This window comes from Oncorhynchus gorbuscha, linkage group LG15, assembly GCF_021184085.1.
Source record: "Oncorhynchus gorbuscha isolate QuinsamMale2020 ecotype Even-year linkage group LG15, OgorEven_v1.0, whole genome shotgun sequence".
In the NCBI taxonomy this organism is placed as follows: Eukaryota; Metazoa; Chordata; class Actinopteri; order Salmoniformes; family Salmonidae; genus Oncorhynchus; species Oncorhynchus gorbuscha.
The window spans coordinates 21,569,141-21,588,117 of NC_060187.1; the positions used below are offsets into that span (position 1 = coordinate 21,569,141).

General features: G+C 46.4%; 1 protein-coding gene across 4 annotated transcripts in view; it reads right to left on the reverse strand.

Annotated features, from left to right (window-relative positions):
• The window catches only part of taf4b (TAF4B RNA polymerase II, TATA box binding protein (TBP)-associated factor), a 33,045-nt gene that overhangs the window by 4,529 nt on the left and 9,539 nt on the right, over positions 1–18,977 (reverse strand). For all 4 annotated transcript variants that reach the window (XM_046300381.1, XM_046300382.1, XM_046300384.1 and 1 more), the window contains 9 exons: positions 12,536–12,643; positions 12,197–12,358; positions 11,806–11,928; positions 9,712–9,801; positions 9,369–9,584; positions 8,475–8,610; positions 7,165–7,249; positions 6,825–6,994; positions 5,921–6,051 (listed from right to left, as the gene is read on the reverse strand). In XM_046300381.1, coding sequence (XP_046156337.1) covers positions 5,921–6,051; positions 6,825–6,994; positions 7,165–7,249; positions 8,475–8,610; positions 9,369–9,584; positions 9,712–9,801; positions 11,806–11,928; positions 12,197–12,358; positions 12,536–12,643 — 1,221 coding nt within the window. The remainder of the gene's footprint in view (positions 1–5,920; positions 6,052–6,824; positions 6,995–7,164; positions 7,250–8,474; positions 8,611–9,368; positions 9,585–9,711; positions 9,802–11,805; positions 11,929–12,196; positions 12,359–12,535; positions 12,644–18,977) is intronic.

An 18,977-nucleotide genomic window follows, 5' to 3' on the forward strand; every position in this document is an offset into this window, starting at 1 on the left:
AGGGCTGTTGTAGTGTGTATAATATAGCGATGCCAGGGTAGGGCTGTTGTAGTGTGTATAATATAGCGATGCCAGGGTAGGGCTGTTGTAGTGTGTATAATATAGTGATGCCAGGATAGTAATATAGTGATGCCAGAGTAGGGCTGTTGTAGTGTGTATAATATAGCGATGCCAGGGTAGGGCTGTTGTAGTGTGTATAATATAGCGATGCCAGGGTAGGGCTGTTGTAGTGTGTATAATATAGCGATGCCAGGGTAGGGCTGTTGTAGTGTGTATAATATAGCGATGCCAGGGTAGGGCTGTTGTAGTGTGTATAATATAGCGATGCCAGGGTAGGGCTGTTGTAGTGTGTATAATATAGCGATGCCAGGGTAGGGCTGTTGTAGTGTGTATAATATAGTGATGCCAGGATAGGGCTGTTGTAGTGTGTATAATATAGCGATGCCAGGGTAGGGCTGTTGTAGTGTGTATAATATAGGGCTGTTGTAGTGTGATGCCAGGATAGGGCTGTTGTAGTGTGTATAATATAGCGATGCCAGGATAGGGCTGTTGTAGTGTGTATAATATAGCGATGCCAGGAGTAGGGCTGTTGTAGTGTGTATAATATAGCGATGCCAGGATAGTAATATAGTGATGCCAGAGTAGGGCTGTTGTAGTGTGTATAATATAGTGATGCCAGGGTAGGGCTGTTGTAGTGTGTATAATATAGCGATGCCAGGGTAGGGCTGTTGTAGTGTGTATAATATAGCGATGCCAGAATAGGGCTGTTGTAGTGTGTATAATATAGCGATGCCAGGATAGGGCTGTTGTAGTGTGTATAATATAGTGATGCCAGAGTAGGGCTGTTGTAGTGTGTATAATATAGCGATGCCAGGATAGGGCTGTTGTAGTGTGTATAATATAGTGATGCCAGAGTAGGGCTGTTGTAGTGTGTATAATATAGCGATGCCAGGGTAGGGCTGTTGTAGTGTGTATAATATAGCGATGCCAGGGTAGGGCTGTTGTAGTGTGTATAATATAGCGATGCCAGGATAGGGCTGTTGTAGTGTATATAATATAGCGATGCCAGAGTAGGGCTGTTGTAGTGTGTATAATATAGCGCTGCCAGGGTAGGGCTGTTGTAGTGTGTATAATATAGCGCTGCCAGAGTAGGGCTGTTGTAGTGTGTATAATATAGCGATGCCAGGTAGGGCTGTTGTAGTGTGTATAATATAGCGATGCCAGGTAGGGCTGTTGTAGTGTGTATAATATAGCGATGCCAGGTAGGGCTGTTGTAGTGTGTATAATATAGCGATGCCAGAGTAGGGCTGTTGTAGTGTGTATAATATAGCGATGCCAGGAGTAGGGCTGTTGTAGTGTGTATAATATAGCGATGCCAGAGTAGAGCTGTTGTAGTGTGTATAATATAGCGATGCCAGAGTAGGGCTGTTGTAGTGTGTATAATATAGCGATGCCAGAGTAGGGCTGTTGTAGTGTGTATAATATAGCGATGCCAGAGTAGAGCTGTTGTAGTGTGTATAATATAGCGATGCCAGAGTAGGGCTGTTGTAGTGTGTATAATATAGCGATGCCAGAGTAGGCTGTTGTAGTGTGTATAATATAGCGATGCCAGAGTAGGGCTGTTGTAGTGTGTATAATATAGCGATGCCAGAGTAGGGCTGTTGTAGTGTGTATAATATAGCGATGCCAGAGTAGGGCTGTTGTAGTGTGTATAATATAGCGATGCCAGAGTAGGGCTGTTGTAGTGTGTATAATATAGTGATGCCAGAGTAGGGCTGTTGTAGTGTGTATAATATAGCGATGCCAGAGTAGGGCTGTTGTAGTGTGTATAATATAGCGATGCCAGAGTAGGGCTGTTGTAGTGTGTATAATATAGCGATGCCAGAGTAGGGCTGTTGTAGTGTGTATAATATAGCGATGCCAGAGTAGGGCTGCTGTAGTGTGTATAATATAGGGCTGCTGTAGTGTGTATAATATAGCGATGCCAGGGTAGGGCTGTTGTATGTATAATATAGCGCTGCCAGAGTAGGGCTGTTGTAGTGTGTATAATATAGCGCTGCCAGAGTAGGGCTGTTGTAGTGTGTATAATATAGCGCTGCCAGAGTAGGGCTGTTGTAGTGTGTATAATATAGCGATGCCAGAGTAGGGCTGTTGTAGTGTGTATAATATAGCGATGCCAGAGTAGGGCTGTTGTATGTATAATATAGCGCTGCCAGAGTAGGGCTGTTGTAGTGTGTATAATATAGCGCTGCCAGAGTAGGGCTGTTGTATGTATAATATAGCGATGCCAGGAGTAGGGCTGTTGTAGTGTGTATAATATAGCGCTGCCAGAGTAGGGCTGTTGTAGTGTGTATAATATAGCGATGCCAGAGTAGGGCTGTTGTATGTATAATATAGCGCTGCCAGAGTAGGGCTGTTGTAGTGTGTATAATATAGCGCTGCCAGAGTAGGGCTGTTGTAGTGTGTATAATATAGCGATGCCAGAGTAGGGCTGTTGTAGTGTGTATAATATAGCGATGCCAGAGTAGGGCTGTTGTAGTGTGTATAATATAGCGATGCCAGAGTAGAGCTGTTGTAGTGTGTATAATATAGCGATGCCAGAGTAGGGCTGTTGTAGTGTGTATAATATAGCGATGCCAGAGTAGGGCTGTTGTAGTGTGTATAATATAGCGATGCCAGAGTAGGGCTGTTGTAGTGTGTATAATATAGCGATGCCAGAGTAGAGCTGTTGTAGTGTGTATAATATAGCGATGCCAGAGTAGGGCTGTTGTAGTGTGTATAATATAGCGATGCCAGAGTAGGGCTGTTGTATGTATAATATAGCGATGCCAGAGTAGGGCTGTTGTAGTGTGTATAATATAGCGATGCCAGAGTAGGGCTGTTGTAGTGTGTATAATATAGCGATGCCAGAGTAGGGCTGTTGTAGTGTGTATAATATAGCGATGCCAGAGTAGGGCTGTTGTAGTGTGTATAATATAGCGATGCCAGAGTAGGGCTGTTGTAGTGTGTATAATATAGCGATGCCAGAGTAGGGCTGTTGTAGTGTGTATAATATAGCGATGCCAGAGTAGGGCTGTTGTAGTGTGTATAATATAGCGCTGCCAGAGTAGGGCTGTTGTAGTGTGTATAATATAGCGATGCCAGAGTAGGGCTGTTGTAGTGTGTATAATATAGCGATGCCAGAGTAGGGCTGTTGTAGTGTGTATAATATAGCGATGCCAGGTAGGGCTGTTGTAGTGTGTATAATATAGTGCTGCCAGAGTAGGGCTGTTGTAGTGTGTATAATATAGCGATGCCAGAGTAGGGCTGTTGTAGTGTGTATAATATAGCGCTGCCAGAGTAGGGCTGTTGTAGTGTGTATAATATAGCGATGCCAGAGTAGGGCTGTTGTAGTGTGTATAATATAGCGATGCCAGAGTAGGGCTGTTGTAGTGTGTATAATATAGCGATGCCAGAGTAGAGCTGTTGTAGTGTGTATAATATAGCGATGCCAGAGTAGAGCTGTTGTAGTGTGTATAATATAGCGATGCCAGAGTAGGGCTGTTGTAGTGTGTATAATATAGCGATGCCAGAGTAGAGCTGGTCCTGTGTAGCTCAGTTGGTAGAGCATGGCGCTTGTAACGCCAGGGTAGTGGGTTCGATCCCCGGGACCACCCATACGTAGAATGTATGCACGCATGACTGTAAGTCGCTTTGGATAAAAGCGTCTGCTAAATGGCATATATTATTATTATTTATATTAGTGTGTATAATATAGCGCTGCCAGAGTAGAGCTGTTGTAGTGTGTATAATATAGCGCTGCCAGGGTAGGGCTGTTGTAGTGTGTATAATATAGCGCTGCCAGAGTAGGGCTGTTGTAGTGTGTATAATATAGCGCTGCCAGAGTAGGGCTGTTGTAGTGTGTATAATATAGCGATGCCAGAGTAGGGCTGTTGTAGTGTGTATAATATAGCGATGCCAGAGTAGGGCTGTTGTAGTGTGTATAATATAGTGATGCCAGGGTAGGGCTGTTGTAGTGTGTATAATATATGCCGATGCCAGAGTAGGGCTGTTGTAGTGTGTATAATATAGCGATGCCAGAGTAGGGCTGTTGTAGTGTGTATAATATAGCGATGCCAGAGTAGGGCTGTTGTAGTGTGTATAATATAGTGATGCCAGAGTAGGGCTGTTGTAGTGTGTATAATATAGTGATGCCAGGGTAGGGCTGTTGTAGTGTGTATAATATAGCGATGCCAGAGTAGGGCTGTTGTAGTGTGTATAATATAGTGATGCCAGAGTAGGGCTGTTGTAGTGTGTATAATATAGTGATGCCAGAGTAGGGCTGTTGTAGTGTGTATAATATAGTGATGCCAGAGTAGGGCTGTTGTAGTGTGTATAATATAGTGATGCCAGAGTAGGGCTGTTGTAGTGTGTATAATATAGTGATGCCAGAGTAGGGCTGTTGTAGTGTGTATAATATAGTGATACCAGGGTAGGGCTGTTGTAGTGTGTATAATATAGTGATGCCAGGGTAGGGCTGTTGTAGTGTGTATAATATAGTGATGCCAGGGTAGGGCTGTTGTAGTGTGTATAATATAGGGCTGTTGTAGTGTGTATAATATAGTGATGCCAGAGTAGGGCTGTTGTAGTGTGTATAATATAGTGATGCCAGAGTAGGGCTGTTGTAGTGTGTATAATATAGTGATGCCAGAGTAGGGCTGTTGTAGTGTGTATAATATAGTGATGCCAGAGTAGGGCTGTTGTAGTGTGTATAATATAGTGATGCCAGAGTAGGGCTGTTGTAGTGTGTATAATATAGTGATGCCAGAGTAGGGCTGTTGTAGTGTGTATAATATAGTGATGCCAGAGTAGGGCTGTTGTAGTGTGTATAATATAGTGATGCCAGGGTAGGGCTGTTGTAGTGTGTATAATATAGTGATGCCAGGGTAGGGCTGTTGTAGTGTGTATAATATAGTGATGCCAGGGTAGGGCTGTTGTAGTGTGTATAATATAGTGATGCCAGGGTAGGGCTGTTGTAGTGTGTATAATATAGTGATGCCAGGGTAGGGCTGTTGTAGTGTGTATAATATAGGGCTGTTGTAGTGTGTATAATATAGTGATGCCAGGGTAGGGCTGTTGTAGTGTGTATAATATAGTGATGCCAGGGTAGGGCTGTTGTAGTGTGTATAATATAGCGATGCCAGAGTAGGGCTGTTGTAGTGTGTATAATATAGCGATGCCAGAGTAGGGCTGTTGTAGTGTGTATAATATAGCGATGCCAGAGTAGGGCTGTTGTAGTGTGTATAATATAGCGATGCCAGAGTAGGGCTGTTGTAGTATGTATAATATAGCGATGCCAGAGTAGGGCTGTTGTAGTGTGTATAATATAGTGATGCCAGGGTAGGGCTGTTGTAGTGTGTATAATATAGTGATGCCAGGGTAGGGCTGTTGTAGTGTGTATAATATAGTGATGCCAGGGTAGGGCTGTTGTAGTGTGTATAATATAGTGATGCCAGAGTAGGGCTGTTGTAGTGTGTATAATATAGTGATGCCAGAGTAGGGCTGTTGTAGTGTGTATAATATAGTGATGCCAGGGTAGGGCTGTTGTAGTGTGTATAATATAGTGATGCCAGAGTAGGGCTGTTGTAGTGTGTATAATATAGTGATGCCAGGGTAGGGCTGTTGTAGTGTGTATAATATAGTGATGCCAGGGTAGGCCTGTTGTAGTGTGTATAATATAGTGATGCCAGGGTAGGGCTGTTGTAGTGTGTATAATATAGTGATGCCAGGGTAGGGCTGTTGTAGTGTGTATAATATAGGGCTGTTGTAGTGTGTATAATATAGTGATGCCAGGGTAGGGCTGTTGTAGTGTGTATAATATAGTGATGCCAGGGTAGGGCTGTTGTAGTGTGTATAATATAGTGATGCCAGGGTAGGACACCTTGAGGGCAATCTTGCGATGCTGTGCCACCACTGTGACTTTCTCCAGCAGGTCTCTGAGACGCTCCTGTGTGGCGTGAGACACCAGACTGACCACGTCTGACCCCACCTCGGACACTCCAAACTTCTTACCTGAGAGAGAGAACGATGGAGAGAGAAGGCGAGAGAGTCCGGGTGGCCATTTGATTAATTGTTCAGCAGTCTTATGGCTTGGGGATAGAAGCTGTTAATGAGCCTTTTGGACTTAGACCTGGTGCTCCGGTCCCACATGCCGTGCGGTAGCAGAGAGAACAGTCTATGACTTGGGACTTCCTCTGACACCATCTAGTATCTAGGTCCTGTATGGCAGGAAGCTTGGCCTCAGTGATACACTGGGCCATACGCACTACCCTCTGTAACGCCTTACAGTCATGTAAACCTTTAATTCTGAACATTTTGACATCGCCACTATGCCACACTAATTCCATTCTCCTCATTTCTCCTACAATTCTGAAACACTGAGGCGAGAGGGAGAGATTCATTGTTTTCTGTATCTGGAGGTTAAGAAAGGTCTATTTCTAGTCAACATTGCTCCCTGCAGGTGACCAGAGGCATGACGCTTATCTAAAGCACAGAAGGAGTGCAGAAGTTTTACTGGTTACCAGTGTGGAGGATGTGTGTGAGCAGTGGAGAAGGATTGTGGGTACCAGTGTGGAGGATGTGTGTGCGCAGTAGAGGTGGATTGTGGGTACCGGTGTGGAGGATGTGTGTGTGTGCAGTAGAGGATGATTTTGGGTATCGGTGTAGAGGATGCGTGTGAGCAGTAGAGGATTGTGGGAAAAGAGAGGGATTGTGGATACTGGTGTAGAGGATGTGTGAGAGTAGCAGCGAGGTGGATTGTGGGTAGAGAGAAGGATTGTGGGTACCAGTGTGGAGGATGTGTGTGAGCAGCAGGGCTGGGGACAGGAAGGGTTTGTCCTGACAGGATCGCTCCACAGAGCCAACGAGCCCAGAGTTGGTTGCTAGGATACGGGCATTCTCCTCGCTCACGTTGACCCCAGCCATAGAGGCCACATCGTTGATGTCATCCTCCTCCCTGAGGTAAGCAAGTGAACAGAGTTAACAGAAAAAAATCTACCTCAGACAAACAAGATAACTCTGGTCTGGCTTAGAGTGAATTAGCGTTCAGTGAATAGCTATAAAGTATTTGGACCCTCCATACATTCTGGTGCAGTACAACAGGCTCTGGTCACAAATGTATGTTACCTGAAAGAACCAACACTGTCCTTGAAGGCGTGTCTCTGGGCTGGAGGCGGTGGGACAAGGAAAGGAGTCCGCCTGACAACAGCACCTAGGGGGACAACGAGGAAGATGAGAACACAAAGTAGTGAGGAGAAAAAGGCCTTAGTCAGTTGACGAGGAAGATGAGAACACAAAGTAGTGAGGAGAAAAAGGCCTTAGTCAGTTGACGTGTGGTTGACCTGTGTTGTGGTGCTGTGTGTGTGTGTGGTTGACCTGTGTTGTGGTGCTGTGTGTGTGTGAGACTGTCAGGCGAGTGTGGTTCTACCTGTGTTGTAGTGCTGTGTGTGTGTGTGGTTCTACCTGTGTTGTAGTGCTGTGTGTGGTTCTACCTGTGTGGTTCTACCTGTGTGTGTGTGTGTGTGTGTGTGTGTGTGTGTGTGTGTGTGTGTGTGTGTGTGTGTGTGTGTGTGTGTGTGTGTGTGTGTGTGTGTGTGTGTGAGAGAGACTGTCAGGTGAGTGTGGTTCTACCTGTGTGTGTGTGTGTGTGTGTGTGTGTGTGTGTGTGTGTGTGTGTGTGTGTGTGTGTGTGTGTGTGTGTGTGTGTGAGAGAGATACTGTCAGGTGAGTGTGGTTCTACCTGTGTTGCTGTGTGTGTGTGTGTGTGTGTGTGTGTGTGTGTGTGTGTGTGTGTGTGTGTGTGTGTGTGTGTGTGTGTGTGTGAGAGAGACTGTCAGGTGAGTGTGGTTCTACCTGTATTGCTGTGTGTGTGTGTGTGTGTGTGTGTGTGTGTGTGTGTGTGTGTGTGTGTGTGTGTGTGTGTGTGTGTGTGTGTGTGTGTGTGTGTGTGTGTGTGTGTGTGTGTGTGTGTAGAGAGAGATACTGTCAGGTGAGTGTGGTTCTACCTGTATTGCTGTGTGTGTGTTGTGTGTGTGTGTGTGTGTGTGTGTGTGTGTGTGTGTGTGTGTGTGTGTGTGTGTGTGTGTGTGTGTGTGTGTGTGTGTGTGTGTGTGTGTGTGTGATACTGTCAGGTGAGTGTGGTTCTACCTGTATTGCTGTGTGTGTGTGTGTGTGTGTGTGTGTGTGTGTGTGTGTGTGTGTGTGTGTGTGTGTGTGTGTGTGTGTGTGTGTGTGTGTGTGTGTGTGTGTGTGTGTGTGTGTGTGTGTGTGTGTGTGTGTGAGACTGTCAGGTGAGTGTGGTTCTACCTGTATTGCTGTGTGTGTGTGTGTGTGTGTGTGTGTGTGTGTGTGTGTGTGTGTGTGTGTGTGTGTGTGTGTGTGTGTGTGTGTGTGTGTGTGTGTGTGTGTGAGATACTGTCAGGTGAGTGTGGTTCTACCTGTGTTGTAGTACTGTCCTGACTGTATGACCATAGGTTTGACCAGGCTCCTGTTCTGAACAGACAGGTATGTACGGGCCGGGGCGGGGTTTGTCACAGCAGGCTTATACACCACACCTCTAGGCTGCTGGATAACCTGTGGTGGGGCAAACACACCTCAGACAGCCTCAAACACAATTACACAAACCATTCACAAACCAGACCATCTGGACATGTATATGGTCTACTCAGGGATTGAAGAATGTTCATTGAATGATTGAAGTGTGATGCTCATAAAACTCCAAACAAACACAACTACATCCACTCATACAGAGCTGTTCGTCACACTGTTAATTACATAATCAACATTACAGGAAATCTGAATAAATATTATCACAAGTTTTCCCTCTGAAGGTGAGAGAGCTGTGTGTGTCTGTCTGCAGAGGGAAGTCTGTCTGTGTGCAGAAGAGAACTGATGAGAATCCTCATTTTGGGAGCAGTAGCTGTAACCTAGTTAGAGCCTAGGCTGAGGACTAACGGAATTAGGCCTAACCTCAGGGCTCCGTGTGTTAGGAGAGAGAGAATGAAGACAAAGTGCAGAGAAGAACTTGGAGAAGTGAGCTGCCTGCTACACAACAGGGACTCTATATCTATATTACACTTTAACTGGATTACTATGTAAACCTCAGGTACATTATACAGGGTTGGAGTCGCCAAGCACAGAACTTTTGAATGGATATAGACCGGAGAATATAGGAGCCCCGACCTGGGATCATGCTTGGCATGTGTGTGATAGGTATATGTGTGATCAGTAGGATAGGCATGTATGGCATTTGTGTTGAATAAAAGGGATAACCTATATCCTGACAGAAACCTCTGCCTGATGCTTGGGTAATCATTGAGAGTCTGGCTTACTAGCTGGGTGGATTTGATTGACTGGCCACTAGCAGCGCTGAGGGGGGCAGGCCTAGAGTTGGTGGAGAGGAGGGCAGGGGTGCGGCCTGCAGTGGGGGCCGGGGCTTTGGAGGCCGAGGCCTTGGAGGTGGCTGGAGCCTGTGGCTTCGGTTGGTCAACCTCCTGGATGAACAGCTGTGGGTTGGGGGTGAGCTGCCGCACAGCTGGGAGACTTTTCTGGAGGTATGGAGATAGGAGTGAAGAGGAAAGAGAGAGTGAGTGAAGAACAGAGAGAATGAGAGGGAGATGAATAAGGAAGAGAATGTCCAGTTTGTGTGTTGGTGTTTCTCTCTGATCACATCACCTTGAGAAAGGGTACCAGGTAGGGCTGGGGAGAAGACTTGAGCTCACGGTAGAGTTGGTCAGTGAACTCCTCAGGTTCAAGCCTCCCATCCTGGAGGAGAAAAGAGAGAAACAGGAAAAAGTGTGTTTGAGAAAGCATTCGAACGTGTGATTATTTAAGTAGTGTGAGCATGTGAGTGTGCTTTTCCCTGGTTACCAACCCGGTTAAACCCCTATTAAATATCATATTTGTACATTCACACTTCACGATTAACAAACAGACCATATTACATTTTAAGTACACAATGCTGAGCTGTTATCCTATATGTGTTTCAAATTTCACTTCTATTTTTCTTTGCTCTATAATCCTGGGCCACAGGTTTGACTCCCTACTTAAACATTTTCTTCACAGGAAGGCCACGGCACACTTTACTTTCTCATTATTGGAAGGCATGGTTTATGTATTTTAGTCTTACTCTAAAATGTTACAGTATATCCTCCTGAGACCCAGTACGTCGTTTTTGGTCCCACTGAGTTAGGTCCTGTTGTACCTTAGAGGACATGTTGGGCTTTTCAATGAGATCACATTTGGGGTTGTCACCTTAAGCCTTTTTTAGTTCTGCTTCTTCAAAATGTCTACCATCACAATTAGCACATTTTTTGGTAAGTGTGTGGTTGTGTAATTATAATTGTGAGTTTGATATTCAAATAGTTTCTAATAGGTAAATACAGTGCATTTGGAAAGTACTCAGACACCTTCCCCTTTTGGTTACGCTAAAACCTTACTCTAAAATTGATTAAATAAATGTTTTCCCTCATCAATCTACACACAATACCCCATAATGACAAAGCGAAAACGTATATGTAAATTTGAAAATAAAATACCTTATTTACATAAGTATTCAGACCCTTTGCTATGAGACTAGAAATTGAGCTCAGGTGCATCCTGTTCCCATTGATCATCCTTGAGATGTTTCTACCACTTGATTGGAGTCCACTTGTGGTAAATACAATTGATTGGACATCATTTGGAAAGGCAAACACCTGTCTATATAAAAAAGGTCCCACAATTGACAGTGCATGTCAGAGCAAAAACCAAGCAATGAAGTTGAAGGAATTGTCCCTAGAGCTCCGAGACGGGATTGTGTCAAGGCACAGATCTGGGGAAGGGTACCAAAACATTTCTGTAGCATTGAAGGTTGCCAAGAACACAGTTGCCTCCATCATTCTTAAATCAAAGAAGTTTGGAACCACCAAGACTCTTCCCAGAGCTGGCCGCCCAAGCAAACTGAGCAATTGGGGGAGAAGGGCCTTGGTCAGGGAGGTGAGCAAGAACCTGACTGCCACATATGAAAGCGCTTCAGAGTTCCTTTTGTAGAGATGGGAGAACCTTCCAGAAGGACTACAGTAACTGCAGTACTCTACCAATCAGGCATTTATGGTAGTGGTCAGACGGAAACCACTCCTCAGTAAAAGGCACGACATCCTGCTGGAGTTTGCCAAAAGGTACCTAAAGGACTCAGACCATGAAAAACCAGATTCTCTGGTCTGATGAAACCAAGATTGAACTTTTTGGCCTCAATGCTAAGCGTCACATCTGGAGGAAACCTGGCACCATCCCTACAGTGAAGCATGGTGGTGGCAGCATCATGCGGTGGGGATGTTTTTCAGCGGCAGGGACCGGGAGACTAGTCAGGATCGAGGCAAAGATGAGCGGAGCAAAGTACAGAGAGATCCTTGATGAAAACCTGCTCCAAAACCCTCAGGACCTCAGACTGGTTTGACGGTTCACCTTCCAACAGGACAACGACGCTAAGCACACAGTGTCCAAATGATTTAAGGACATAACATTCATTTTACCTTTACTTTCTGACCAATTGTATTATAAAATAATTTAATTTTCCCCAAAAATGTGAGCATACACTACCTTTCAAAAGTTTACCACATTAACAATGTCTACACTGTATTTCTGATCAATTTGATGTTATTTTAAATGGACAAAAAATTGTTTTTCTTTCAAAAAAAAGGACATTACTAGTCGACGCCAAACTTTTGAATGGTAGTGCACATTATAGCTCGGTATTTGTATTATTTATTTTATACTGTGTGTGTGTACCAGCAGGCTCTTGACGAGTTCTCGGACGTTCTTGGCCATGTCAGCAGAGTGGGTTCCACTAGAGGCCAGCTTGATCAGCGTCACTAGGAAGTTCTTACACTTCTTCACATTCTCCAGGACCTCCTGAACAGAGAGCATAATGGGAGATGTCAGAGGTCACACTGAGCAGCAGAAAGACATACTAACCTTGGGTGTATCCAGGTAAGTGAAATGTGCCAAAAGAAATGCAACGAATAGAGCTGACAAAATTCCCCACCTACCTGGCAATCGTTTTTTTTTTTTACACTATACATTTCTATTTGAACTTTCTGTAGCATTACACCCTAATGAACATGACCCAGAGATATGCTAAACAATAGCTTTAGCCAATCCCAGTCGCAGTCTGACTCACAGGTGTGATGGTGGGGGGTGTGGCTCTGGGGGTGTTGGTGGGTTTGGTTGGGATGATGAGAGGGCCAGGAGAACGGGTGACTGTGACAGGGGCCACTGGGCGGATCATAGGCCTGGGGATCTGGATCTGGCCTGCAGGAGGGATGGGGGCAGCCCCTACGACCTGGAGTGAAGCAGAGCAAAACACGCATGCAGACAGAAAATGGTAACTGAAAAGTCATAGTAGTAATGTCCAATGTTACCCCACTAAATTAACCACTCTTTATCCACAAATCAAACCATACCTGTAGTTAAATAACACACTAAACCAGACCTTGACCATTGGTTGAGACCAGCGTACCTTAACCATGGGTCTACTCTGTGCTGTGGTCACATGGGGGCTAGGAGGAGGAGGCACTCTGATCACACCTGGATTCTCAGCTTTTCTCACGAGAGTCGCTGCAGACACCTTTAATGACATAACAGCTGAATCTGTATCCACAGTAAGGCGGAAGTCCAGTGCACAGCCCTAACACACACACAGTTACAGCCCTAACACACACACAGTTACAGCCCTAACACACACACACAGTTAAAGCCCTAACACACACACACAGTTAAAGCCCTAACACACACACACAGTTAAAGCCCTAACACACACACACACACACACACACACACACACACACACACACACACACACACACACACACACACACACACACACACACACACACACACACACACACACACACACACACACACACACACAGTTACAGCCCTAACACACACACACACACACACACACACACACACACAGTTACAGCCCTAACACACACACACACACAGTTACAGCCCTAACACACACACACACACACACACACACAGTTACAGCCCTAACACACACACACAGTTACAGCCCTAACACACACACACACACACAGTTACAGCCCTAACACACACACACACACACACACACACACAGTTACAGTCCTAACACACACACACACACACACACACACACAGTTACAGTCCTAACACACACACACACAGTTACGGTCCTAACACACACACACACAGTTACGGTCCTAACACACACACACACAGTTACAGCCCTAACACACACACACACAGTTACAGCCCTAACACACACACACACAGTTACAGCCCTAACACACACGCACACAGTTACAGCCCTAACACACACGCACACAGTTACAGCCCTAACACACACACACACAGTTACAGTCCTAACACACACACACACAGTTACGGTCCTAACACACACACACACAGTTACAGTCCTAACACACACACACACACACAGTTACAGCCCTAACACACACACACAGTTACAGCCCTAACACACACACACAGTTACAGCCCCAACACACACACACACAGTTACAGCCCCAACACACACACACACAGTTACAGCCCCAACACACACACACACAGTTACAGCCCCAACACACACACACACAGTTACAGCCCCAACACACACACACACAGTTACAGCCCCAACACACACACACACACACAGTTACAGCCCCAACACACACACACACACACAGTTACAGCCCCAACACACACACACACACAGTTACAGCCCCAACACACACACACACACAGTTACAGCCCCAACACACACACACACACAGTTACAGCCCCAACACACACACACACACAGTTACAGCCCCAACACACACACACACACACAGTTACAGCCCCAACACACACACACACACACAGTTACAGCCCCAACACACACACACACACACAGTTACAGCCCCAACACACACACACACACAGTTACAGCCCCAACACACACACACACACAGTTACAGCCCCAACACACACACACACACAGTTACAGCCCCAACACACACACACACACAGTTACAGCCCCAACACACACACACACACACACAGTTACAGCCCCAACACACACACACACACAGTTACAGCCCCACACACACACACAGTTACAGCCCCAACACACACACACACACACACACACACACACACACAGTTACAGCCCTAACACACACACACACAGTTACAGCCCTAACACACACACACACAGTTACAGCCCCAACACACACACACACAGTTACAGCCCCAACACACACACACACACAGTTACAGCCCCAACACACACACACACAGTTACCCCAACACACACACACACACACACACAGTTACAGCCCCAACACACACACACACACACACAGTTACAGCCCCAACACACACACACACACACACAGTTACAGCCCCAACACACACACACACACAGTTACAGCCCCAACACACACACACACACACACACACACACACACACACACACACACACACACACACACACACACACACACACACACACACACACACACACACACACACACACACACACAGTTAAAGCCCTAACACACACACACAGTTAAAGCCCTAACACACACACACACAGTTAAAGCCCTAACACACACACACACACACACACACACACAGACAGAAACACACACACACAGTTACAGCCCTAACACACACACACACACACACACACACACACACACACACACACACACACACACACACACACACACACACACACACACACACACACACACACACACAGTTACAGCCCTAACACACACACACACACACACAGTTACAGCCCTAACACACACACACACACACACACAGTTACAGCCCTAACACACACACACACACACAGTTACAGCCCTAACACACACACACACAGTTACAGCCCTAACACACACACACACAGTTACAGCCCTAACACACACACACACAGTTACAGCCCTAACACACACACACACAGTTACAGCCTAACTACACACACACACACACACACACAGTTACAGCCCTAACACACACACACACACACACACACACACACACACACACACACACACAGTTACAGCCCTAACACACACACACACAGTTACAGCCCTAACACACACACACACACAGTTACAGCCCTAACACACACACACACACACACACACAGTTACAGCCCTAACACACACACACACACAGTTACAGCCCTAACACACACACACACACACACAGTTACAGCCCTAACAGTTACACACACACACACAGTTACAGCCCTAACACACACACACACAGTTACACCCACACACACACACCACACACACACACACACACACAGTTACAGCCCTAACACACACACACAGTTACAGCCCTAACACACACACACACAGTTACAGCCCTAACACACACACACACACACAGTTACAGCCCTAACACACACACACACACACACACACAGTTACAGCCCTAACACACACACAGTTACAGCCCTACACACACACACACACACACACACACACACACACACACACACACACACACACACACACATACATACATACACAGCCCTAACACACACACATACATACATACACAGCCCTAACACACACACACACAGTTACAGCCCTAACATACACACACACACACAGTTAAAGCCCTAACACACACACACACAGTTAAAGCCCTAACACACACACACACACAGTTAAAGCCCTAACACACACACACACACACACAGTTACAGCCCCCACACACACACACACACACACACACACACACACACACACACACACACACACACACACACACACACACACACAGTTACAGCCCTAACACACACACACACAGTTACAGCCCTAACACACACACACACAGTTACAGCCCTACACACACACACACAGTTACAGCCCTAACACACACACACACAGTTACAGCCCTACACACACACACACACAGTTACAGCCCTAACCACACACACACACACACAGTTACAGCCCCAAACACACACACACAGTTACAGCCACACACACACACACACACAGTTACAGCCCCAACACACACACACACAGTTACAGCCCCAACACACACACACACAGTTACAGCCCCAACACACCCCACAGTTAAACACACACAGTTACAGCCCCACACACACACACACACAGTTACAGCCCCAACACACACACACACAGTTACAGCCCAGTTAACACACACACACACAGTTACAGCCCCAACACACACACACACAGTTACAGCCCCAACACACACACACACAGTTACAGCCCCAACACACACACACACAGTTACAGCCCCAACACACACACACACAGTTACAGCCCTAACAACACACACACACACAGTTACAGCCCCAACACACACACACACAGTTACAGCCCCACACACACACACACACAGTTACAGCCCAGTTACAGCCCCACACACACACAGTTACAGCCCTAACACACACCACACACAGTTACAACACACACACACAGTTACAGCCCCACACACACACACACAGTTACAGCCCCAACACACACACACACAGTTACAGCCCCAACACACACACACAGTTACAGCCCCAACACACACACACACAGTTACACACACACACACAGTTACAGCCCCAACACACACACACACAGTTACAGCCCACACAGTTACACACACACACACACAGTTACAGCCCCAACACACACACACACAGTTACAGCCCACACACAGTTACACACACACACACAGTTACAGCCCTAACACACACACACACACACAGTTACAGCCCTAACACACACACACACACAGTTAAAGCCCTAACACACACACACACACACAGTTAAAGCCCTAACACACACACACACACACACACACACACACACACACACACACACACACACACACACACACACACACACACACACACACACACACACACACACACACACACACAGTTACAGCCCTAACACACACACACACACACAGTTACAGCCCTAACACACACACACACACACACAGTTACAGCCCTAACACACACACACACACAGTTAAAGCCCTAACACACACACACACAGTTAAAGCCCTAACACACACACACACAGTTAAAGCCCTAACACACACACACACACACACACACACACACACACACACACACACACACACACACAGCCCTAACACACACACACACACACAGTTACAGCCCTAACACACACACACACAGTTACAGCCCTAACACACACACACACACACAGTTACAGCCCTAACACACACACACACACAGTTACAGCCCTAACACACACACACACACAGTTACAGCCCTAACACACACACACACAGTTAAAGCCCTAACACACACACACACAGTTACAGCCCTAACACACACACACAGTTACAGCCCTAACACACACACTAACACACACACACACAGTTACAGCCCTAACAACACACACACACACACAGTTACAGCCCTAACACACACACACACAGTTACAGCCCACACACACACACACACAGTTACAGCCCTAACACACACACACACACACAGTTACAGCCCACACACACACAGTTACAGCCCACACACACACACAGTTACAGCCCTACACACACACACACACAGTTACAGCCCCACACACACAGTTACACACACACACACACAGTTACAGCCCTAACACACACACACACACACACACACACACCACACACACACACACACACACACACACACACACAGTTACAGCCCTAACACACACACACACACACAGTTACAGCCCACACACACACACACACACACAGTTACAGCCCTAACAACACACACACACACAGTTACAGCCCACACAACACACACACACACAGTTACACACACACACACACACACACACACACAGTTACAGCCCACAGTTACACACACACACACACACACAGTTACAGCCCTAACACACACACACAGTTACCACACACACACACACACAGTTACAGCAGAAACACACACACACAGTTACACACACACACACACACACACACACACACACACAGTTACAGCCCTAACACACACACACACAGTTACACACACACACACAGTTACACAACACACACACACACAGTTACAGCCCTACACACACACACACACAGTTACAGCCCTAACACACACACACACAGTTACAGCCCTAACACACACACACACAGTTACAGCCCTAACACACACACACACAGTTACAGCCCTAACACACACACACACACAGTTACAGCCCCAACACACACACACACAGTTACAGTAACACACACACACACAGTTACAGCCCTAACACCCAACACACACACACACAGTTACAGCCCTAACACACACACACACACAGTTACAGCCCCAACACACACACACACAGTTACAGCCCCAAACACACACACACACAGTTACAGCCCCAACACACACACACACAGTTACAGCCCCACACACACACACACAGTTACAGCCCCAACACACCACACACAGTTACAGCCCCACACACACACACACAGTTACAGCCCCAACACACCACACACAGTTACAGCCCCAGTTAAAGCCCTAACACACACACACACAGTTACAGCCCCAACACACACACACAGTTACAGCCCCAACACACACACACACAGTTACAGCCCCAACCACACACACACACAGTTACAGCCCCACACACACACACACACAGTTACAGCCCCAACACACACACACACAGTTTACAGCCCCAACACACACACACACACACACACACACACACACAGTTACAGCCTAAACACACACACACACACACACACAGTTACACACACACACACACAGTTACAGCCCCAACACACACACACACACAGTTACAGCCCTAACACACACACACACAGTTACAGCCCCAACACACACACACACAGTTACAGCCCACACACAGTTACACACACACACACAGTTAAAGCCCTAACACACACACACA